The sequence below is a fragment of the Durotheca rogersii genome (assembly GCF_024521655.1).
Source record: "Durotheca rogersii strain YMJ 92031201 chromosome Unknown GGS23scaffold_8, whole genome shotgun sequence".
Classification (NCBI taxonomy): domain Eukaryota; kingdom Fungi; phylum Ascomycota; class Sordariomycetes; order Xylariales; family Xylariaceae; genus Durotheca; species Durotheca rogersii.
Genome location: NW_026251239.1, coordinates 94161 through 118355, shown reverse-complemented (window position 1 = coordinate 118355; position 24195 = coordinate 94161). Strand labels below are relative to the sequence as shown.

Sequence of the window (24195 nt, the reverse complement as noted above, 5' to 3'; positions counted from 1 at the left end):
CCCGCGCCCCGTCAGCGCGCCCCGCTGGGACGTGCGGAACAGCACGGCGGGCGCGGGCGCGACGGCCGCCAGCGGGCGCCTCGCGCCGACCGGAGGCGCCGGCCGCGCCGCGCCCACCGCGGTCTCGCCCCAGCCGCCGCCGCCGACGACGACAACGCCTCCCTTCGCCGTGCCCACATTCCCCCCTGAAAGCCACGATTTCATCGTCGGGCCGGCCAGCTCCGGGGCGGCGCCGGCGCCGGCGCGCGTCGCGGCGGCTGCGCTCGCGCTCGCTCTCGCCGGCGTGCTGCGGGTCCTGGCGTGACGCAGTGCTCGGGGAGGCGAGAGGGGAAACAGAGGAGCGACGGAGCGTGCGCGGATACCGGCGGAGAGGGAGCGGCTGGGTCGGGAGGTAGTTCTGTTTTGTTCGTTCTTGTCGTCGGCGTCGTCGGGAGAGACAGGAGTGCGAGGCACAAGGGTAGAAAGAGAGAGAGAGAGAGAGAGAGAGAGAGAGAGAGAGAGGAAGAAGAAAGAACTTTCCATATGTCGTTTTAACTCGCTGGGCGGGGCACCGGTAGTCAATAGGTAGTAGCATAATCACTAGATAAGAAGATAGATATCTTGCTGGCCGGATGGTCAATTCCTAAATCCGTCCTCCGTACGGCTTCGCAGCTGGCTACGTCGCCGCGGTGCTCTCTAGTCTACCATATGTGAGCACGAGCGAGACTAGGAGTGTTCTGGTGGGCTCCGGACGGGAAGGGAGGGAGGCAGGGAATGTTGCAAAGACTCGCTCACGAAGACGCCAAGCGGCGACGACGTGAGAAATTGAATGTATTTTTTTTCCCTTCGCATAAGCCCTCATTCCATTCGTAAAGAGGTTCGCCACCATCCGCGTCCCCTCCCCTTCTTTCCTCTCGTATTCTATCCTGCTTACTTTTCGTCCTCTCACGCTTCCCCGCAAGAGACACGAGAGGGAGATAGGTCCCACACCTCCAGGGCCCGTTCTGTATTCGTCTGCCTGTTCACTTCCCAGGGCAGAAACCATGCAATAAGAAAATAAGAAAGGGAATAACTTGCGGTCGTTCGGCCCGGGGCGAGGGAGGAACCTCCCTGCTTTCTAGGAAAGGCCTCGCCTAGTGGCCGCGTTACTCGAAACAACCGACAGAAAAACTCCGACCGCCTCGGGACGACATCGAGGTGATATCATGTAAAGGAAAAGCCTCATCGCGTCGTCCTTTACCGCCCCTTCCGCGCCCCCTTTCCCCGATTCAGTCCCGACCCTAACCTTACCAACACCTTAAACTCCTCCAGAACCCGTCCTTACCCCTGCCTCCAAACGGACCTAACCTCTGGCCGTCGCCGAGTCGCGGTCCCCTCCCGAGGCCGCCGGCGCGACTCGCCTTCTCGTTGCCGCCGCCTTCGCCGCCGTCGTCGACGCTGCTGTTGCCCAGAGGAGTCAGCGGCTTTGTGACGCCGCGGCGGTCCATCTCGGTGTTGTCGAGCACGCCCATGGCGGCGAGTCGGCGCCCCTCGATGACACGCCGCACGATGAGCGCGAACGTCTCCTCGATGTTGACCTCGAGCCGCGCGCTCGTCTCCATGAAGCCGCACCCGCGCCGTCGCGCCCACTCGAGTCCCGCGGCCGCGGGCACCTGTCGCGACTCTTGCAGGTCGCACTTGTTGCCGGCGACGATCTTGATCGGGGGAATCATGCGCGCGTCGCTGACGCCGCCGCCGCCGAGCCCGGCTCGCTGCGCCCGGGCCGCGTTGTCGAGGCGCGTCTCGGCCTCCATGTCGATCAGGTCGTTGAAGTAGTCGAGCGCGTCGAGGCTGTCGCGCGACGTGATGTCGTAGACGAGGAGGAAGGCGTCGGCGCCTAGATTAGAGGACGCCCACATGCCGCGGTACTCCTCCTGACCAGCCGTGTCGGTGAGCGAGAGGTGGTAGGTGGTGCCGTCGATGCGCCGCGTGATGCTGTAGCTGTCCTCGATCGTCGGATCATACTCGGACGTCCATTGCGACCGGACAAGGCGCAGGGTGATCGACGACTTACCGCATCCGCCGTCGCCGCATATTGTTATTGATATCGGTACGGGCGGCTGCGCGTCGGAGGAGTGCTGCTGATGGAAGTGGTGTTGCGAACTGGGATGCATTGCTGCGGGTGGTGTGCGCGCGGGTATGTGTGTGCGTGTGTCGAGGCGTATCCGCGCAGCGGCTTGTTGGTATCCGCCTCCTTCCCGTCTCCTACTTTCTCTTCTTCCGTCCTCGATACCTCTGTTCCCCGCCGCGTCTTCTCGTCCTCCTTAATACGGTGTATGAGCGGTACGTGTTCCCGTAGCAAGAGAGCCAAGGTAGGACGGCCTCAGCTAGGTTGCGGGCCCCAGTCGGTGGGTACACGAGTGGAGTTGGCTATGAGCTGTCTAGCTTGCTGTCGTCGATGATCGTTTCTCTGTTGGGGGCGGTAGGTACTGTACTTTCTTCGCTTACGTGTGGTGGTGAAGGCGTGTGTATACGTTGCGTGCAGGTAGTAGGTAAGTAGGTAGGTAGGTAGGCTTGGAGGGAGAGGAATCGCCGATGATAGCGGGTGGCAGGGTGGATATGAGTTGGGGAATTTGGAGATGAGAATCACTGGTTTCTTTTTTTTTGCCTCTTTTTATTTTATTTTATTAATTTCCCCCCTCGTCTTTTTCTCTCGCTTCCTACCGAGGCGATTGCGTGAGGGAGCTTCTTGAGGGTCTGGCTTACTCTCCCTGGCGCAGCTCCACCGGCTTCGCTCCCCTTTTAGGTCTAACCGCGCAGTTCCGATTGATGGATTGGGGGTTATAAGACAGACGAGCTATAGGCTTCTCGCAGGAACTGAGCCAGCCCACCGGGTACGTAGGTATGCGATGTCCAGCTTAGAGAGCTCGCGCACGCTTTCAGCAGGTGTTAGTCGGGAGACTTGGCCGCAAGTGATAAATGACAATCGACGGTGTCGTGCAGGGAACGGCATGCGGCGGTTGATCGCGACAACGCCGGATAGTGGGCGAGGGCAGGGTGAGAAGAGAAGGAGGAAATCCCGTTTGAGTTGTGATGTGTCGGTAGTGTGTCTCGGTTCGGTGCGTCGTGTTTCGTCCGAGCGTAGGGGACGTGTTATGTGCTGCGGACGTGTGGGAGCGTGTCGGGTGCCAGTTGCATGTGGGTTGTAGGTGGTAGCGTGTACGGCGTTGCGTGTGCGTGTGCTGTGTGCGTGGTGCTATACACACGAGAGCGAGGAGAGACAGGGAGAGGAAGAGATAGAGATAGGGACAGAGAGCGAGTGGGTAGGATGTGACGGTGACGGCGACGGTGACCGGTACCGAAGGAGTTAGAGGGGGGGGGAGGGTTCTGGTCAAGCTGTGGGACGGGTCGAAGGATGGGATGCGATGCGGAGGAACGTCGAGTGTCGAAACGTGCTCGGATCGCCAACCCAGACCAGACCAAACCAGACCAGACCAAACCAAACCAAACCAACCCGAATCCAACCGGACTGGACCAATCCGTGGTGATCGCCGAATCCAGCAGAGGTGCCCAGACGGGACCCCGGTTGCGCGTCTGATGCGTGTTACCCGTAAGCGGCAGTGGGCTGGCTTGCAGGCAAGATGGGAAGACGAGGAGGAGGAGAGGAGGAAGGGAGCGGTAGAATCAGTATATACCTACCGACTTGGGCGGACGAGGAGGAAGGGGAGGAGGAGAAGAAGAAGAAGAAGAAGAAGAGGGAAGCGAGGAAGCGAGGTTGCGAGGTTGCGAGGCAGGTAAAACTGCCTAGGGGTGCGTGTATATATGTAGGTATGTACGCGTGTGTGCAAGATATATATGGGTGTGTAGATGTGCATGCGTATGTAGGTAGATGATGATGGGGTGGTGTCGTCGTCGTCGTGGCTGTGAGGCGGGAGCTCGGGTGCTGGGAATCAAACCCAGGCCAAACCCTACGGCACTTACATTCTATATTATATTATATTATATATATATATATATGTAGGTAGGTATATGGAGGGGTGGTGCGCGCACGGGTATTTGTATTTTTATATCCGCCACACCCACCCACTACACGTCTGCGTGCCCATACGAAGATGATAGAATACAGCCAGAGAGACAGGACAGAGAGAGTAGAGAGTAGAGAGTAGAGAGGGTGTGTATGTGTGGACAGACAGTAGAGAAAGAGAGAGACAGAGTAGACAGAGTAGAGAGAGAGGTGAGAGGCGAGAAGGCGGTATGAGAAACGAGGTGTGATGTATGTAAGGTGGAGGGGTGGAGGAGCGGACGAGCGAGCGGACAGCTAGAGAGAGAGAGAGAGAGAGAGAGAGCAACAGGACGGAGACACCGTAATTGTCCAGTGTCGAAGCCCCTTCGACGGTAGCAACGCAGATGGGGGTACTAGCCGGGCTAGGGCCGGTACTTCCATGCAACCGTATCAGGACCTTAGGTACCCTCGCCGGTGTACCTCGCAACCCTCTTCTACGTCCCCGTGCCATGCATGCTTTAGGTTAGGTACGTTGGGTACGTAGGTATGGTAGATGTCTCGGTGTCTTAGGAGGTACCTCTAGCTGAGGAGGTAGGTACGGTAGGTGCCTAACTTAATTCCTCGGATACGGCCTGTATACCTTCCCTAGGGCTCGGGTACCTCTCCCCTAACCCTGAGCTAAGGCTTCGGGGAATGGGTAGCCCTGTAGCTATCATACACCTCTTACCTTGGGTACCTAGGTAGGCGCCCACTCAGGTATCTGCCCAAGTACCACCCACCCCCTACCTGGTGCTGCTGGGCCTATGATAGTCTATTGCCAGGTGGGAGAAGGTACCTAATAGAGTGGGTCTGCCCTCCCTACATATGAACAGGTACCTAAGGTAGGTAGGTAGGTAGGTAGGTAGGTAGGTACCTAGGTAAGTAACGTGCCGGATGCTCCATATTTTAGTATAGGCTTACCCGCCCATAGGTCACGGGTACCTGACCGCGAGTCCCCAGCCAGTCCGCCCGGTGCCCGAGGGCGGCCCCGCCCCGGCGCCCAGGTTGCGGGACCTTCCTGTAGGTACCTCCAGATATATATGTACAGTGTACCTACCTGGAGGTAGGTCTCTCTCTACGCCAAGTCCACACGGGGGACAGGCGTTGTCCGTTGTCTGTACTGTAAATTGGACCGCCCTGCCCTGGACTACCTACCTACCTACCTACCTACTTTTACCACCTACCTAGGTACGTAGACGATGCCCTCGTACCCGGTAACGGACCTGCTGTAGGCATGTACATATATCCCCCCTAAGGCCCCATCGCCTGCCATAGCTAAGTTAGGATACCGCTCCACGGACCACCCCTTTACGGACTACCGCGTTTAGACCTACGAACGCGTTTTTTAACGCGATACCGTTACTTAAATAACCTATAATTTCTCGATTAGTTTTAATCCTCCGTAACTTATCTTACCATTAACTTATTCCTAAATTCTTCCTAATTCTCGTAATGCCTTTAAAAAATACTTAAATCCGGGCGAACGCCGCTATACGTATGGTTTTATGCGGTACGAGTATCCGTTAAGCTACCCTTAAAACCTATACCTTTCGTTCTTATTTAATACGCCGTATGGCTAATAAACCGATAAAAGAGGAGCTTAATAAGGATCGTTAGGCTTTATTACCTATTTAAGAAGCCGAATTAATTCGTTAGGTTATCGGGTAAGTTAAGTTAAGCTTCGCGCCGGCGTTTACGTAATTTAAATTCATGGCCTAGTATTTATTAAACGCCGACGGCGGCTCTCGAAAGCTAGGAAAGCATTAACATTATCGTTTTCTAGCTCGAAACCCGGAAGTTAGGTCGTCTAAGGCTACGGTCGTCGATTATAAGCGGATTAAAGGCGCTACGGCGATAAATATTAATATTTTTTTCGATAAGTTAAAGGCTTCTTAATTAGTAGCTATCCTTAACGAACGCTTCTTTAACGTTAATAAAATAAGCATCGCTAAAGGCGTTACCGGGAACCATTAGGTAATTACCGATACTAATACCTAAAAAATACTTAAAAAAAGCGTCGAAAAAGGCTAATAAATTATTACTCTTAAGTATATAGGTTACGGTAAAAGGCCTCTTCCTCCCGTAATACTTTTTAAAGATATCGACGTTTAAGCGTAGTAATTTCCTAACGATACTCGCGAATTATAAAAGGATTAACGGTTTTAGGTATTACTTAAAGGATAAATTAGTAACGCTATTACGTTATATTAGCTCTAAGATATCTTTATTCCTTATATTCGGGCCCGTTTCGGTAATATATAGGTAGTTTTAATCTACGACGGCTACGAATCGCATATTAACGACGATTTCCTTTAGCGCTATCTTTAAAATAAAATATAACTCGTTTTTTACTAGCCTTACTATAGTTACGTCGTTTAGGTCTTAAACGTAAGAGTATTCGGGTTATTAAAAAAAAAGCTAAAAAACCTTATTAGGGAGAGCTAAAACGTAGCTCTTAGCTTATGCCTATCGAAAACGGATATTTTAAAGGCATACCGATTAACTAGGATCTAATTAATAACTTCGCGAAACATTAAAAGCGCTTAGAAAACCTTTAGGATTATTTCACGGGATCGTAAGAAGCCTTTCTCGTCGAAATTCGTAGTTTTAAAAGATAAAAGTATCCCTTAGATATAATCGGAACTATCGGAGTCGGTTACGCGACTTAAAACACCTAATTTTACGATATTATTAATTCCAGAGTATATTAAAACGCTTTCTAACGGTTAAGAATTACGGAATGCCTTTCGGAAAAAGATACTTACTACGGTTAGGTCCGAAATCCCGGCTTTAAAGCTATTAATTCGGAAGGCTAGCAATAGCTAGGATCGTAACTAAGGTAAAATAGCGGCTCTGGAAATATAGGTTAAGTATACGGTAATAAAAAACGAAAGAAATACTCCTAAGATCCGTTAGAAGGTCCTCCCGGCGCTAGGTAAGCGCTTCGTACGTATAGCTAATATACGGCGAGTAAAAAGGTCGTTAAGAAGGAGGATCGTATATAAAGACGAGGCAAGCGACGAAGAGGTACCTAACGAGCAAGAAACGGCGTAGGAACCGGCTAAAAACGAAGGATCGCAAGCGGAGGACTATATTAGGGTAGCAACGCCGTAATCGAAGGGTTTTAATTAATTTTAATAATCTAAATAGCTTTAATTACTTACGTAATAGTAGTAACAGTAAGGGTTTTTTAGGTAGTCCGCGAAGGGGTAGTCCGTAGAGGGGGGGTCTAGCTTACCCTATAAGTATTTCGAGGCCGACAGCCGGGTGCCTGAGATAGTCATGCCTGGCCTAGTGCCGCCTCGAGCTCTGCTTAGGCGTTCGGGGGGTCGTGGGTATGGCCCGTCCGCCCTGGCCGACAGGGGCCCGGCTGTGGCTTGGGTCGGTAGCGAAACAGATTTCCCCGTTACCCGCCTCGCCTTAGAAATGGATGTGTAATGGGTAATGCGCACGATGCTATGCACATACCTACGTAACACAGTACGATGCCCGTTCCGCATGCGGTGAATAACAGCGATGATAATATTCCCTCCCCCCCCCCCTCCTCCTCCTTTTCCTCCTCCTCTTCCTAGTAGGTGCTACTTATTGCTAATTGCTGATAACACATACCTACCTACGTCTGGGTACCTGACATATGGCCGTCCATTCGTTCGATCCAAGCGGGCCCAGCCGAGTCTGTGCTGCACTATGTATCTGCGTGGTGCAACTAGCCAGGGGGGAGGAGTGTGGATTGGCCTGTGACTCGGTGCCTCTGCGTGTGACGAGAGACTCCCCCTGTCCGCTAGGGACGCAACCGGGGATCGGGGAGAGAGAGAGAGAGAGAGAGAGAAGAAATGTGTTTGCAGATGGTTACCGGTAAGGGAGGTCAGAGATGGGCAGTCAGTAGAGGTGCCTTAGCGGCACTTGGTATATGTAGGTAGGCCCGTTGTTTGGGCTCGTTGCGCTCGAGCCTTCGGACGGTTTACTCGACGCTGATCTCGGGGAGTCCCTCGGGCACGCGTACGCAGCACTGGTAGGGTAGCTTGGGTCGAGTTGGGTCGCGAGGGGGGGCGGACGAGAGGAGAGAGGCAGTCAGGTGCGGATAATATCGCCGACGTACCGAAGAAGAAGAAGAAGAAACGAGGAGGGAAAAGGGGGTGCGAGAAGGGATGACGAAACCGAATTCCCACGCCGTCGGAGAAACAGAACCAATCGAGAAACTCGTCACCAATCCATCGACAACAATCCATCTATTCAGCACGCGAGAGAACCGACGAACCGGTACCCCAACCAGCCAACCCGCTCGCTACCTCTCATCAATGCCTACCTACCTACCTACGTAACCAACAGCGTCAACTCTGTGAAGCACGCACCCCCTGGCTATTTACCACGCAACACGCCACCACCGATCCCAGATCTCTGCTGGCTCAACTCGTCCGCCGCCTCACTTAGCATACCTAAACGAAGGGGGCCTTCGATGCCCGCCGCCGACTTCCCCGACGTGGCACCTCGCGGAAAAGGCATCGATCGCACGCCTGCGTTACTATGCGTGCCTACGCGAGTATGCATAGGTATATCTATAATTAATATAGGCATACACAATCGCTGTAGGCAGGCAACCTGGATGCCTGCATCGCACCCTAGGTAGGTAGGTCGGTAAGCAGATGTTGTATTATGTATGGTAGGTATGTATGGTAGGTATATTTTACTGCACAGTCGGCAGGTAGGTTGCTCTATGTGCCCATCCGCATTGTACGTCGAGATTTGATAGGCACCTATATGCCATACCTATCTCCTACCTACGTTACGGATCCCTGCGTATCTACACTAGGGCTGCTGTCGACAAGTTCTCTCTCTCGCTCTCATTTCGTTTTACCGTATCCGCTGCGTAGCGTATCAGATGATACCCTCCCCCTTTGCCAGCCAAGGCTCTCTCACCCTGCGTAATCATGCCACCTACGACCGAGGAGGGTTGTGGATGTGGCTGTGGCTGTGGGTTGCGCACATGTACCTGTGTATATGTATGTGCGCATCTAAACGGCGGCGGCGGCGGTGATGGTGTGCATATGTCTGTGCGATGTGTGTGTGTGTGTGTGTGTGTGTGTGTGTGTGTGTGTCTGTGTGTGTGTCTGTGTCTGTGTGTGCACACGTAGAATATAGGCATAGGCAGAGACGGGATGTGTATGTGCGTATCGTCGTCATGCAAGTGATTCGGATGACAGCTCAGGTTGCCTACCTACGGCCTACACATAGCCAACAACACCTCCCCGCATGTGCTAAGGGGAGCTCGCCTCGGTGCTTCGCATACCTAAGTTACGCGCACCGTCGAATAGGGAGAGGGTGGAAAAAGAAAAGAAGAAAAGACCACCGCGACGGCCGAGAGAGAGAGAGAGCCGTTGGTGAAGGTCCTGCGTAGGAGTCTCTTCCTTGCTCGCCGGACGTCGTCCCCTACGAGCCGCTGGCGCCGCCGATGTTGGGTGGCTAGAATCGACCTAGAAAGACACCGCTTTCTTTGCCGCCCGCGACCTGATCTCCCGCCCTGGTCCCTGACGGGCTGCGCGCGCGGCCTATGCATATCGCGACGCACGGCGCCGGCTCGCCTTTCCCCCCCTCTCGTTCTCTCCTGGGTGTTAGATGTGTGTGCGAGTGGTGGGTGTAAGTGGCGTGTGTATGAGTAAGTGAGTCTGTGTGCGTGTCCCTGTCCGCACCTCTCTCTCTGCTACGTCTTCATCATATGAGTACACACCTGCACCCCCTCGCCCCTCTCACACGCGCGTACATACTATATGTCCTACCTCCATCTGTCCCTTTGGTTGCGTGTACAGGCGGCCCGGAAAGCGGGTTACGAATCGAGCATCGTGATTTCGAAAGCCCCGCCGGGTGGGAAAGTGACAGGTCAGAGGCAATCCAGAGAGACTCCCACGCCGGAACCGAATCTTACACGGGGCTCTGCGTGGTTCGTTCGCTCACGCCAGGCACAAAACCCAAACATACCCCAGATTCAGTAGTCAAGCCTTTGCCATCTGCACGTCTGATCTGGATTCTGCACAATTCAGGGCCTGCATTCTCCGCTGCCATGGTTGCAGTAGAAAAGGTCCCCCCCCCCCTCCCCCTCCCTTACCACCCGGCAAGCGAAGCACAACTAGACCCTAGAGGGTGTGCCAAACCGCGGCGTAGCGAATGCCTACACACCCATCGTCAATGTCAGGTTGCAAGAAAAAAAAAGGAAAAAAAGTCACCAGGTATTCCCCATCAGGTATCCTGGTCTACAATACCATACTATGTACCGGGGCGCGAGGCCAGGTCGGGGAATTTCCCGACGGATCATCACGGCATTAACGAGGGCCAGCTGTCTATATAGGCATACATTATGCATTAATACCTACGTTGGGGTGCGAGGCGATGAATGGTGGCATCCGCCTACGCCGTTTCGACGGAAGAATCCATACACGCCTACGGTGGGTATGATGTCGCCCGCGTACTTATGTGGACATCGCAGAGGACCCGGCCTGCCCTCTGGCCACAGACACGAGCGAAGCGGCTTGGGGGGCCCGCTCGCATCGCTGAACGAGAAATACGTGGGTACAGCTTCCTACCGGTATCGTATTGTTGTCCACGTGCGGCCAGGGATCCCGTCTCGAAGCTGGCCGCGGTCAGAGCGTCGCTCAGGGGACCCGCCCCAGCTCCTTTGACGTACGCGACGGCTCGGCGTCTGCAGCCCGCCGCATCGAGCCGCTGGCCATGGGAAGACTTCGCTGGCCGTCACGACGATGCGGTCAACGACGATATCCATACGTGCGCATTTATACGAGTAGGGCGTTCTGGTTCCACAGTCGACGCCGAAGCTAGCCAGACCTGCTGGTCATCAATAAAATGGTGCCGTACAGACCTACGTGATCGGGGGCCATCGAGACCGTCCGAGGCCCATCGTACCACCACGAAGGGGAGTGGCCAGTGGTCAGTAACGCTAGACGAGACAACATTGGACGACGACGGCGGCGGCTCAGGGGACATGCCTACCACCTTATCTGGCCCATCTGCCCCCCACCCCTCCATCCGCGTACATACACGCACGCACCCAGCACCCAGTAGTAGTGGTGATGTGGTTGACACCAGGTGGCATCGGCAGTAATAGCGGTAGGAATACTACGTTCGACACCGCGAAGGCAACGCACGCAGGCTCCGGCATTTCTTCTAGCGTAACGAAACCGACGGAGAGCCAGCCTTGAAACGATCGCCATCAGGCCAGTCGCATACCCGCTTCCTTGCTGGTTTAGGGAGGTAGCTGTGAGCTCCTGGACTTTCTTGTTGATTTCTTTTTTCCCTTCTTCTTCGGGATTGTCATCATTTGCGGGAGACGCGTCTCATTGGCGCGCAATCTCCATCCAGCATGTCTGGTCGGCGCGCGGGAGGGGATCCCTCCACCGAGTCCTACCCACGACATCTCTGACGAGCAACTATCACCGGCCGGCCAGCCAGTCAGCGAACCCCCGTCTCCGATTGGCTCGTTTGCCGTCGACCTGGGACGTCGTTGACGAAAAGACCTCGCTTCGGCGCGTCTCGACGACCGTTCGTCACCTCGTCAGCCTAGCAGTTGGTTGGCTGGTTGGCAGGCTGCCTCCTCCGGATCGCGAGGCGGCTGCACATGCCGGCGTGGGGTTACAGCGGTGCCTAATACGCGAACAGGCCTGGTTATACGTGAACCGGAGGGCCAAGCATCGTTGGGTGGGTGTGGTGGGTGGTACCGGAGCCAGCTAATTTGCCGTGCTCGTTGATCCAAAGTCGTACCATTGTTATTCAACGGGACGCGACATGACGCAGGAAACCATCGGGTGCCCCAGGAGTCGAAGCTGTCCCGACGTACCGAACTTCGCAAGGGGAGGGAAGAGGGAGGGGAGGGAACCCCTAAAGGGAATTCAAGATTTTCCTCACGCTCGCTTATGCACCAACTCGACGCTCATGTGGGCGGGAGCAGGCAGCGATCAAGGTAATATGCTATTCTCCGGTGCGGACCCGAGATCTGCCTGTCTAACACTCTGCAGTTGCTAATACCTGTGTGACCTCGGTATCTCGTGAAGATCGTAGATCGGTAAACCATCTCATAAGCAGAGAGAATATCAAACACCGTCTTCGGGCACCGGGTCCTTGGGGCAATATCGAACATTCGCGCTGCTCATCCGCCTCCGCGCTTGGCTAGGGGGAGCTCCATGCGCGTCTCGATCGCGTCGAGGCGCGCACAGTGCATCACATATACTGGAGCCCTCTTCCAACTCCGCTGTCTTGCAAAGCATTATTATCTGTAGTTCCCGACTAGAGGTCATAGAGCTGACACGATATCGCTATGGGAGGTTAAAACCACGTCGAAAGAGTGAGACGCGACAAGAAAATGAAACGACTACGAATCTGTGTCCGGAGTTAGTCGAGCTGGCCAATCCCCGTTGGTCCCCCCATCCCCGAGACAAAAAGGTCGGGCGGGTGGTTGAACGTGTATCATCTAGACACGAGCTCAAGTGCCAACTGGCATCAGGATGCTCGACTCTGTTTGGGATAGTCCCCCCCCTCCTGAACCTCACAACGGGAGACAATATCCGGGCATATAATAGCACCTCCGATGGCGCCTCGCCAGAGAAAACGGAAAGAAAATAAAACCAAAGTCCCATTCCTCCCCTATCCCGCTCGAGAAATAAACAGGCATGGCTAATCGAGTCAGACAGAACCACGTGAAAAACACCATCACCATCCTACGTCCGGGGCCTTAGGATCTTGGCGGGGGATATGGAACCCCTTTTCTCTTCCCTCTCGCCCTCGAAAGAGGCCGGCGCCTCGGCCTATTAGAAACCGATGCGCCTGTCACTTCTGACAAGATTCTCGGCGATCACCTGCACATTCTCAAAGCGCGTGTACCCGCAGCTCTCGCTCTCGAGGTGGTTCATGAGGCCGGCAAACGTGGTGAACTCTCGGCCGCAGGTTCCGCGCAGGGGGCAGTGGTAGAGCGCCTGCTGGTCTACACTCCCGAGGAAGGCAGACGCGCAGTCAACATTAGCAGCGACTACGCGACCGGTAGGTAACTCGTCGAGAACCCGCTACGGAATATTATGGGGTTGTTTCGCACATCGGGGATACCAGAGGGGGAGGGGGGCAACTTACGAGCGGGCGAAGCTAGATGCTGGTTGAGGCTGTGTCGTGATCTGAACCTTCCATGGCAGAAGTAGCACTCCCACGCCATCCCGTTCCAAGCCAGGTCGTTGGCCTCGTACGTCGCAGAGCCATGCCAGCCGATCAGGTTTTTAGATATGAGACCGTTGGGATCCTTGGACCGGACAAGGTTATAGAAGGTGTCGCGGTCCAGTTGCGGGGCCCTAGTGCAGGATCCATTCTCGAGATGGTGTGAGAGTCCGCCAGCAGTGGCGTAGCTCTTGGTGCAGAATGGGCAATGGACGTTGAAGCCGCGGTGAATATGGGAGTTGAGATGCTATATTATATTCCCGGTCAGACAGCCTCCGTCGCACGGCCTAGCTGGCAGGTATTTGTGGCGGTAATATCGGGAGGATTCGAGGCATCTCACCATCTTGATATTGTTGGAGCTGGTGAAATATCGTTGGCAGTTCGAGCAGAACAAGTGAGTGCCTATCTCGTGGTCTACCAGGGCTTCCTGGGTGGGCCAGGTTTCGACACAGTTCCCGCACTGATACTTCCAATGGTTCTTGTCGTTCATGTGCTGCACAACGGCTGCCCGCGATCCGAAGTATTTCGGGCACCTATCACACTCGTGCTCCGGGATTCCATGGCCCCGCGCGTCGAGGTGCTGCTCGCGAGAGCCTTCAGAGTAGAAGTCGCGCCAGCAAGTCCCGCAGGTGAATGACATGATGCCGATGAGGATTCCGGTACCGGCCCGGCCAGTCTCGCCCCTGTGGCTGCTGTCGTCGTCGTCGTCGTTTTTGTATCCACTGCTGGTCTCACTTGAAACGTTCCAGTTGCAGTCTATTACGTGAGAATCTAGACGGTTGCCAAAGGAGGAGGACGATGAGGAGGTGAAGGGAAGAGAGTGGTGAGGAATGAATGCATCTAGTAGGCGGGAGGAGATATTAGAAAGAGACAGGCGGGGTTTGCATGCGGCAACAGGGGAAGGGAGGTGGCGCTGCCGGCGGTGTGAGTCTGCCTGGCCTGCTTCCTTGGGTGCCTTCGGATTCCAGCCGTGGTTGACGTCGTGGTTGGTTGACGTCGTGGTTGGTTGACGTCGCGGTTGGTTGGCGTCGTGGTTGGTTCGCGTTGTAGAGGGCACCTATCTACATAAAGGCATGACTCCAGATGTGTGCATACCCTGGGTACATGCATGGTTTATGGGACCTCACTATACCTATTAGTCTCCCCGCAGCGAGTTATTGATATCGCACACAGAACCGGGCTTCGATATAGACTCAACCCAATGATTGTCATTGGGAATCTGCCCACCGCCCGCCGAAACTAGACAAAGAGCATACTATGGCCAACTGCTAGCAAGACAACCCCTAGATCCCTTGTCAGTTCAACACACAATGGTTTCGCTGCTGGTGTCGTTCTTTGCTGCCCTTCAGGCTCTACACAAAGGTAATAGTCGCGAACAATGCTATTGCCTCTCCGACCCCCGAATCTGTAGAAAGACTAATGCCCACAACCGCATTCTCTCCGCATAAGAATATTATATATAACCAACCGTGACACTCTCTGTTTTATCACCCGTTTTTCGCATCCGACTTCCCTCCCCCACCCAAGGAGACAACTCAGCCGACATTCCACTTAAGATCTCTCAAGATACGCTTTAAGCGGCGACCGGGCCGGACGTTGCCAGAGCATTCCCATCCGTACTAGCTTGTGAGGAGGTAAGGCCAGCCCTCCTCCGTCCTGACTAACCCTCAAAGCGCAGAGTAACAAGGTTTCTTTTCCAAACGTTTCCCCCCCCCCCACGCCACCTTCATTCCAAAACATCAGATCAGACACAGACACGCAGGCACACAGACACACGCAAAAGAGAATATAACAAATATGGCCCTCAACTCCCTCCCTCGCCGATCTGTCCTCCGGGCCGTCCTCGGTACCCTCCTGGTCCTGCTCCTCGCCTCGACGGCGATAATCGCCGTGTTTAACCTCGTGCACCTGGCAACCCTGGTCTCCGCCAGGCCGGCGCTCTCCTTCCTCGACGCCTCCGCCTCCGCCTCTCCGTCCCCGGGGAACCACTACGAGACTCTCGGGGTGCCCCTGTTCGCTCCCGACGCGGCGATCCGGGCCGCGTACCTGCGGGAGTCGCGGCGGCACCACCCGGACAAGGTGGCGGCGGCGGCGGCGGCGGCGGCAGCGGAGCAGCGCGAGGCAGCCGTCGTCCGCATGCGCCGCGTCGGCGACGCCTACCGCGCGCTCACCGGCCCCGGCCGCTGCCGCTACGACTTCGAGCTCGGCGGCGGCGCCGCGCGCCTCGTCGCCTGCGACGCCGCCCGGATCCGCCGCGACTTCGACGACTTCGAGAGCCGCCGCCGCGACGCGGAGCGCCAGCAGCCGCCGGGGGAGAAGGAGAAGAAGACGGCCGGCCCAACGACGGGGGACCTGCGTGGGCAAGCCGAGGGGCCGACGAGGACGGCCGGGGCCTGGAGCTCCGGAAATTCGACTCTCACCGTCAGGATCGATCTCCTGAAGGATCTGAACAGGTTCGTAATCGGTGCGAGGGATGCGTGTTTCGCTATCGCGGCTTGGGTCTCCTCGTATCTTGGGCACTGAGAGCCACGCGCTTCCTCGTCACCAACGCCTCCCGCCATTTCTCCACCATCCCTCTGTGAGTCTCTCCCTTTCCTCGGGGTGTTCCTGCTACCATCGTTAAGGCGGAGAGGACGAGTAGCCGTCCACCGCCGAACTAGGTGTTATTGAAGGGGGATGTCGGACACGGTTACTGGATGGGTATTATCATAGGTTTTGAGCGGATATTACCGGCAGGTATTATGAGAGCAGTGTTTTTCTAGCTAAATGAAAACATTAAATTCCAGTCTACTTCCCACGTACTTGGAGGAGGGGATAAGAAACGCACAGCATTCCCTGGCAGCGGTATATTTTTATGCGCTCTTGTGCATCATCGCCTGGTTAGGCGTATTTATGTACTTGGGTAGGTGTATTCTCTGGGCGTTGGTAAGAACCTCAGGTAAGCAAGTAACAGTAGACTTTAAAAGGTACCTAGGTAGGTAGGTACGGAAGATGTCACTACTGCTAGGTAGGTAGGCACGGAAGAAGCCTCCAGGCAGGCTGGGGAGGCACCTAAACTGTCGTCCCCAGCTGTCATCCGCCCCTTACGACACAAACTACGCTCAGAGGTAAGGTAAGGCGATGCGTACAAGAACAGATGTCACTTGTGCTTGTCCCTGTATTAGTAGCAGTAGCAGTAGTACCTAGGTACAGAAGGTAGTAAGGCCACAAAGGTACCTTGCCTGTTCTATGACTAGGCGCAGCCCATTATAGTTAAAAATAAAAAACCCGACGCCGATCGGATTCGAACCGATGCTCCCGAAGGAATTAGATTTCGAGTCTAACGCGTTAGACCACTCCGCCACAGCGCCTAATAAACATAATTTATTAAAAGCGGGTTGGGGTTTAAGAAACCGGTACTGTAGTGGTGCGGTGGGACTAAGCTACGTAGCCTTTTGGATGTGTATTTATATGGGTCTCATACTCATATTTTCATCTTAGACTTAGACCTGTAGTATTCACGACCTACAGCATTTACTCCTTTCTTGCCATACTGTCACGGTTTTACGAGCTGTCCGCTGGGTAAAAGCCATATATTGATGAACTAAAGCTAGACGAGGAGAAAAAAGGAGAAAAAGGTGTGCTCTGTGGGCCGCACCTGCGACTGCTGGCCTTATCCTCCGTGGGTGCTAGTTACGTGCTATGCCCTGGCACTAGCCAGGGCCCTACAATAGGCATAGCCTATTATATATACCTTTCTACCATCTTATCTTTCTAGTCCTTTCCTGACTGCCGTTTTCAGCTGGCCGATCAACTGATCAGCTGTTTGCAGCTGTAATCTAGTTCGATTAGCACTGAGCTAGCTGTTGGCAGTTAGGTAGCCCTTGTTCATGCTTTTATCACAGCGTACTTACGCTCCTTTTGTTTAATATTTCTTAGAAAAAATATAAAAAAGAAATCATGGTAAAAAAAATAACGAGCCGTATATTAAATATAACGAAACGAAGGTAATAAGAAAAAAAAAGATACAAATACTGAATAAATTAAAGGCGTTCCGCGCGTTAAAAGATCGAAAAAGTTATTATTATATTCCTCGTTTCGTTCCATGGAATACGATTTTAAGTAATTCGGCGATTATAAATAATAGTAAGTAATTAATAATATAAACGTTTAATTACTTAATAAATATATATAAAGGTTCGGGAGTAAAAACTAGAGATTATATAAAATAAATAAGTTAGAAATTTCTATAGGGAGATTTTAATACTACTCGTCTTAAAAGTTATATTAAATTATCTATAGATATATACGAATTATTATAGTAACGGGTAATCGATAGCTACCCCTACCTAGGTACCTATATTATAGCTGGACGGGTCCGCTGTCTTATGAGAACTACATGGGGCAGTTGGGAGGGAATAAGGGTGACTTTCTGTGTAACCTCCCGCTCTCTTCAAGTCTGGGAAGAGGCAGTTGCACTTTGTCCTGAGTTGACTCATACAGGTAGGTAGCAACCAACCCCAACCCCAACCCCGTATAGTGCATATTTTTTTAGAGCAACCTCAGCGATGCAGTTAGGTAATGTTTTCGATGTACAATACCACGGAGACATCTCTGTATAACCGCATAGAGATATCCGCCTATATGTTATATTTCTAGAAGAGGTACACATTTAAAATGCTCGGGATCTCCTGCGGAACGTCGATTCTGTCCATTTGACGGTATTCTCTACCCTACCTCCCCAGCAGCAGTGACTGGTGCCCGAGAGTCTTTGTAGGCACACCAGGGAGTGCCCCCCTCACCGTCTTACGCCCACGTATATATTCCCGACGGCCAAGGCGTTGCAAATTTCGACAAGAGGAGGAGCTGGTAAGAACTCGCAGGACACCACGCAGCCGGTACGTCCCTTAGGGTCTAAAAAACGCGTTACCATCTAACCTCCAGCCTCCTCGCCAGTCCAACGCTTTCCAGCTTGCGCTTATGACATTAGTGTGCGCGTCTGCGCCGAGAAGGTGCGTCTCCGGGGCCGACCCAGTCGAGAGCACTCGCACTACAGGCCCGACTGCGGCTCTCCTACCACTACGGAGTGGTGCGAGACGCGCTACAACCTTAGCTGTGAGGACGACGGGACCCTCTATACCGAGAACACGTTTTACTGCGGAATGCCCAACTGCAAATGCGTCCCCGAGGGAAAAGGGGGGGGGGGGGGTGACAGGAGGATGGGAGAACAGCGAGGCGTCCTGACGTATACGTAAGTTTGATGGATAAAAGGGGACATGCGGAGGCATAGGAAGGCAGGCAATACCTATTATTCCAATCTCGCTCACCGGCCTTCTGGCTGGCGACTTGACGCGATGGGAAAATGGTGAGAAAGAAACCGGGAAATGTGTTCACTTGATCAGTGCTGGGGTATGTCAAATGCCTGTATGTATTAACTAGGTAATTCCCCATTTGGAGGTGGTATATAAATTTGCGGAATCCGAGACTGTCACGCAGGAATCAGCCTTTGTGAGCCCATATCTACTAGTCGTAGAATGTAGGCGTCGACGTTTTACCCAACAAAGATATAATATCTCTCTGGAGATCCGTACGCAGGCTTACATAGTAAGAATATTACCTAGGTGGTCAGTCCGTCACTCGAATCTGCGCGAGACAAAGCCGCGCTCTACATTATTATGATAACGAGGGTTATATATATATATATATATATTTTTCCTTTTCTCTTCCCCGTTTCCTGTTTTATTTTTCCGGCATCCGGCATTCATCAAGCACAGAAACAAAAGCGGAGGCCGGAATAACAACGTCGGGTTCAGCACTGGTCCTGTCAACACGTTCCACATCCCATCAACCCAAGAGTTTAATGTTACTATGCTCCAGTGCGAGGCAGTAATGGCGCGAAGCAAGAATATGACGCTACGAGCTCCAGCAGCGCAGATCCCCGTCTATGGTCTTGCGCAGGCGATCCCAGCTCTCGGGCGTCGCGAAGCGGGAGAGGATCCGTGGCACCGCCGACGGCGGGTCGACGAGCTTCGGAGGGGGACCGGCTACGGTCCCGGCCGGTCTTTTCCCGAGCGGCGACGTCCTCGACGCGCTCCTCAGCGGCAGTCTTCGCGCGAACTTGGACACCGCCTCGGCCGCCATCTCGGCCCCCGCCCCGCAGCAGTCGACCATGGCGCTGCAGACGCACGGCGCCCCCACGATGCTCCGGTGCTTCATCGCCACGACCCCGTCGTCCTGCGCTTTCGTGCAGCGCCACACGAGGCTGTACCCAAACCGTTCCCAGCCGCATCTCATCGCCACCTCGATATCGACGTAGAGCGGCGCTAGCCCAGGCTTGAGCAGTAGCAGCGGACAGTCGGTGCAGATCTCGCCTTCGGCTTCCTTTGTCGGGCCGATCATGATGCCGATATCTATATGGTGGAGCCGTAGGGTGGACGGGAGGCTAGGGTCGCAGAGGTCTCCGATTTCCCGAACGAGCACCCCATACTCATTCTCAAGTGAGGCCGTCGCCAGCGCTACTTCTGGAGGGCCCCCGTGGGATTTGTAATCCGGTAGGATGGCCTGGGAAAGCATAAATGACTTGATATAGTGGTAGCCTCGTTCGTGGGCCTCGAGGTATATGGAGTCGTCGGGGGGTTCGGGGTGGAAGACGAACGGCATGTGGCCCATCGCGAGGAGCTTCGGCACGAGCTCCATCATGATTATCTCCGAGAAGAGGTCCGGGTTGACGAACAAGGCAACCTGGAGAGGCTGGCTGGGCGGAAGCCCGACAAGGCCGTCCGATATGCGAGAGGCGTGGCAGGTAATCCGGCTGATGTCTTCGACGAAGTAATGGGTTCCCTTGGTAAGCGACCCGAGCGCGTATAAGTTGGGGCCGGCTCTGAGATCTAGAAACCCGACTTTTATTCCTCCACGTGGATCGGCGTGGATCAACTTTCGCTGAACCATTTGCTTCAGTATAGGTGATTCCAAGGACAGGACCCCAACATCATGTTCCAGCCCCGTAGCCTCGATCACGCAGTCGACGGGGATTTTGTTAAATCTTCCCATGGAGAACTGATGGCCTGCTCCCGATCCAACGCCGTCGTCTTTGATGACTTCCAGTTGCCCCCTCTGCCTGGATTTCCGGAGGGCGGCTGCGTAAGCGACTGGCATGGTTTCCTGTCGGATAAGCCTCCAAGTCGGGTGGTTTTCCAGAAAGCTCACGCCGTCAGTCAATGTTGCGAACCTCCAAATCCTCTCGCCTATACTTTTCAAGATAACACTCGGGACCTTGGGCAAGAGGGTCTCTCTCCGATTCACCTTCTCCATGTCCTCATCTATTCCCGCAAATACACGGTCACCATGCCCCTTTTTAGGATTTTCGGCGTTGTCATGAGCGCCTCCATCCGTATCGATATATGGCGAAGCTAGAATAAATCCGACGTCGTTAAGACACTCCTCCAAGGATAGTTCTCCGGTTTCGAGCCGGCGAGCCGGAGTATATAAGGTGTGAGCTTGTTGGAAGGGCCGTGAGGCTCGTTCGACGCGAGGAAACTCCCCGCTTCTGCTCATCATATAAATTCTCCCTCTATGCTTGCGCTGATACAACAACGCTACGACGTCGATGGCAGAGGCACCAGCACCCACAATTCCGACAGCGGCATCTGTCGGTATTTCTTTGATCTTCTTCGTCGGCCAAGGGGTAGGGAAATACCCCATCGTGTCGAGGAGATGTGCTTTCTTGACCGCTGGGAAACTCCCAAGAGCCAACACCACCCTTTTCGCCCATATCGCGTAACCATCCGCTAAATCTACTCGGTAGTGTGCCGTATCTCCTTCGCCACAGAATTCCAAACCAACAGCTTCTTTGCGGATGAGTCCGAAGTGCACCTTGAGCTTCCATGCGGTGCTATTAATATCACAGAGCATATCCTTCAAATAGGCACCATATACCTCTCTGTCGGTATAGCCAGATCCATCCCTTTCTACCATCCCCCGCCTCGTTTTCCAGTCCTTGAAGTGGTTGGGCTGGCCAGGCATTAGAGACATTGCGATATCCTGGCGATTCAAGGCTGTCCCCCTCGCCGATTCGGAATATGCCAGCCCCGTTCCAGGCTCCTCGCTCTTATCTACTATGGTCAGGCTCTCCACGAACCACTGTGATGGTCAAAATCAGTACTCCATATCCCGGATGGACCTCTCGAGTTCCCAAACATGTCTTTCGGGCCAAACTTCCCGAGATAGGCTAGTCAACGATAACTTGGGGGGGTTGCTTACGCCTTGCCTAGCTTTCTCGAGGACAGCCAGCGCAACCGCGATACCAGCTGCGCCACCACCGATTATGAGAATGTCTATCGTTTCCATTCTGTGCAGGAAGACCGCACGTGGGATACACTTTGCGACAATCGCTCGAGGGAATTGGCCTATATAGAACCGGTTCATCTATTTCCATCAAGGTAAGCATGTCCGGCTAGCGATTCTTCTCGCGCGATGACGCTTTCGCGAAGATATTGGCGATAAACGAGAGAGGGTTGCGGATTCCTATGGTAAATACGTACACATTTATTTAAATCACCGCAAGCTTCACCCGCAACTCCGCTGGGCTTCATCTAGTAAAAAGAAAAGAGACAGGGGGAATCGCTTCAGAATTTGGCTGTCAAAAGACCAAAAGTGCTTACCAAGGGGTATCCGCCCTCGGACCATTCTGAATCATGGCACAGACACATATCTAAATAAATTGCCGTCGTGATTGCCAAAGCTGTCTGCTGTGTTGCCAACTACCTAGAAATACTGGACGTGTAGACCCTATGGGGGATAGCCGGTGAGTCGCCTATGCAAGCCGAGCGATGGTGACTACCGGCTATTATTGTCGTGATCACCTACCGGAATCATGCTTTGATCTGATCTACGCGACATTTAAGCCTTTGCCATCAGAATCAGCGTGATCGAGATCACGAAAGCCAGCACGGCCTTCCTCTTCAACGAATCCCTAGTAAGATTCCTAGCGCTAGACGTAGAAGTAGGCGTGTTGCCTCTCTGGTCTAACGTGTCAACACACTCAGGAGTAGCCGCATCTTGCTCCTGACCGACGAATCCCATGAACGGAACACCCTTGTCACCTTGGGCTTGGTTACTAGCGTCCTTCGAACCGGCGGTGACAGGATGAAGCAAACTAGTATTACTGGCTTGGTCTTGGTCAGAGAGCGTGGTGGAGGGGTGGCTCCATGCCATCGACACGAAAAGGATGAAAACGAAGGAGATGATGATGATTCGGGAGATGATCTTCGAGCCGGCCATGATGAATGCTTTGGGTTCTTTTGGTTAAAAGATGTGGGAGAATGTTTGACTTGGTAGTGTTTGCTGCGGTTTATTGAACGTGCTGCCGAAATTCTCGTCATGATTGTGAGATGTTAGTCCGATTTATACACATATTTTGAGAGGACTGAGCACCTATCTCGGCGCCTGACAAGGCTATTGATCCGGCGAAACAAACAGCATTATCCAGTCTCGCGTGGTCACGTCAATAACGACAAAAGACGCTCTGAAAGGCCGTGTAAGCAATCTCGGAAGACAAAGAGAACGTGACAGAATGCCACCCTTTACCGTCTTTGTCACGACGTCCCATGATAAAGACTCAACAATATGGGCCTATGCAAGGCCCCCAGCAGGCAAGGAATATCAGTTGGGAGCGTCGTGCCAACGGGCCCCCTCCCCCCCAAAAGGGAGAGAAAAGGGGCATCGTGGCATATCATGTTAGTAGCACCTGACTTCTTCGTAACTCGTCATCGTACTTGTGGAAAGGAAGATGCATCGTCCATCGTGGCACGGCGACTACGATGTCCCCCTATCGATATCTGACAGTAGCGACACGGGGGGATGGGACCTGGCTGCCACAGAAAAGAACCTCACCCGTAGGAGCTGATCGAAACAGGCAATTACTCGATCAGACGCTCCAAAGCGCCGGTCGAAGGTGGCAGTCCAAGTTACCGTCGCTTCCAAGACTCTTGTCCAGCTCCCACCCCCGAAGTACTTAAAGCCCCCAGAGTTGTGGTCACTTGGACATCTGACCACTTCTCCTTCATCTCCCCGAGAGCCAAAGCCAGTTCACCATTCCTGTATCGATACACGTCTGCTTCGCAAACATGTGTCCTCGTTCGCACAACACAACGATTGATCGATGGGGCTTATATAGACGGCCAGCAGTTACAGTCCCCCCTCTGATGGACCAGACGATGAGATACATGGGGCTGCAGAACCGAGACCGTGATGCATGGGAGGACTTCGAAGTTATGCAGGGCGACCTACTAGTGTCCGACTACTCGGTCTCCCTCAGCAACCGGGCTTACATTACCGACGTCGTCCATATGAACATCCTCCCGGTACCCCGGATGAAGCACCGTAACATGGTGGTCGACAACTACAAGAGTGCCGGAGGACGACTCGAAGACGTGGAATACTTCGTGAACCGCTTTATCTTGAACTCCGACGCCGAATAGTGTATGCGGCGTGCGTTTGCCGCGCAGGGGGAGATATTCCCTGAGGAGGGAGAGCTCATTACTACCATGGTATGATCCCACCGCATCAAAGCTCCCCCCCCCCCCCGGAACCGTCGATCAGAGCGCATACCGCGACTGCGACCCTTGGACGTGGGAGGCACCAGCTAACACACTACGTCTTCTCTAGTACGTGAAGAAATCTACCGAACAGCCCTCCCTTTCTTCCCCCCTCGGAAACTGTTCATCTTGCGAGACGGCGGGTCTCTACGTCTCGAAACTAGTGCTAACGCAGAACAGTCTGAATGGCGCTACGGGCTGGAAAGAGCTCATAATCAACAATCCCCTTCTCGTGGGGCAGATTAAGATGCTCAACGAATACGCCCAAGAATTCAAGCATGCTCAAATCAGGGAGGTGACCGTCGCCGTCTTGAAGCCGAAATACATTGTGCCTGCCTTCTTCATGGTGACACGCCTCACGCGGCCAACGGCGGAAGAGGGGCGCGCTTCTGGCTAGGTATATTATTGGGCTCGGCT

At 53.9% G+C, this 24195-nt stretch overlaps 7 protein-coding genes and 1 non-coding gene across 8 annotated transcripts; 3 read left to right on the top strand and 5 right to left on the bottom strand.

The window, feature by feature from the left end:
• Positions 1-1144: 1144 nt before the first annotated feature.
• Positions 1145-2554, bottom strand: GGS23DRAFT_506634 (ras-domain-containing protein). Its single transcript, XM_051514510.1, has one exon. It carries the CDS (start codon positions 2130-2132, stop codon positions 1266-1268), a length of 867 nt encoding a protein of 288 aa, XP_051372318.1. The 5' UTR covers positions 2133-2554; the 3' UTR covers positions 1145-1265.
• A 7567-nt stretch (positions 2555-10121) lies between these two features.
• On the top strand, positions 10122-11706 carry GGS23DRAFT_564599 (uncharacterized protein). Its single transcript, XM_051516155.1, has one exon. The coding sequence runs from the start codon at positions 10386-10388 to the stop codon at positions 11109-11111; it is 726 nt and encodes a 241-aa protein (XP_051372317.1). The 5' UTR covers positions 10122-10385; the 3' UTR covers positions 11112-11706.
• Positions 11707-12247: 541 nt separating this feature from the next.
• GGS23DRAFT_620380 (uncharacterized protein) lies at positions 12248-13844 on the bottom strand (the record flags this gene model as incomplete). Its single annotated transcript, XM_051521099.1, has 3 exons — positions 12248-12983; positions 13127-13451; positions 13545-13844. The coding sequence occupies 3 exons, from the start codon at positions 13842-13844 to the stop codon at positions 12811-12813; spliced, it is 798 nt and encodes a 265-aa protein (XP_051372316.1). The 3' UTR covers positions 12248-12810.
• A 1157-nt stretch (positions 13845-15001) lies between these two features.
• Positions 15002-15727, top strand: GGS23DRAFT_596116 (uncharacterized protein; the record flags this gene model as incomplete). Its single annotated transcript, XM_051518433.1, has 1 exon — positions 15002-15727. One exon carries the CDS (start codon positions 15002-15004, stop codon positions 15725-15727), a length of 726 nt encoding a protein of 241 aa, XP_051372315.1.
• Positions 15728-16472: 745 nt separating this feature from the next.
• Positions 16473-16554, bottom strand: GGS23DRAFT_t45. The gene has a single exon. It is a non-coding gene; the product is annotated as a tRNA-Ser (tRNA).
• Positions 16555-18819: 2265 nt separating this feature from the next.
• Positions 18820-21529, bottom strand: GGS23DRAFT_620368 (FAD-NAD(P)-binding-domain-containing protein; the record flags this gene model as incomplete). The annotated part of the gene is made up of 2 exons (XM_051521098.1): positions 18820-21322; positions 21443-21529. 2 exons carry the CDS (start codon positions 21527-21529, stop codon positions 19097-19099), a joined length of 2313 nt encoding a protein of 770 aa, XP_051372314.1. The 3' UTR covers positions 18820-19096.
• Positions 21530-22081: 552 nt separating this feature from the next.
• On the bottom strand, positions 22082-22462 carry GGS23DRAFT_596114 (uncharacterized protein; the record flags this gene model as incomplete). The annotated part of the gene is made up of 1 exon (XM_051518432.1): positions 22082-22462. The coding sequence occupies one exon, from the start codon at positions 22460-22462 to the stop codon at positions 22082-22084; it is 381 nt and encodes a 126-aa protein (XP_051372313.1).
• A 935-nt stretch (positions 22463-23397) lies between these two features.
• GGS23DRAFT_596113 (uncharacterized protein) lies at positions 23398-24175 on the top strand (the record flags this gene model as incomplete). Its single annotated transcript, XM_051518431.1, has 2 exons — positions 23398-23660; positions 23959-24175. The coding sequence occupies 2 exons, from the start codon at positions 23398-23400 to the stop codon at positions 24173-24175; spliced, it is 480 nt and encodes a 159-aa protein (XP_051372312.1).
• Positions 24176-24195: the final 20 nt, after the last annotated feature.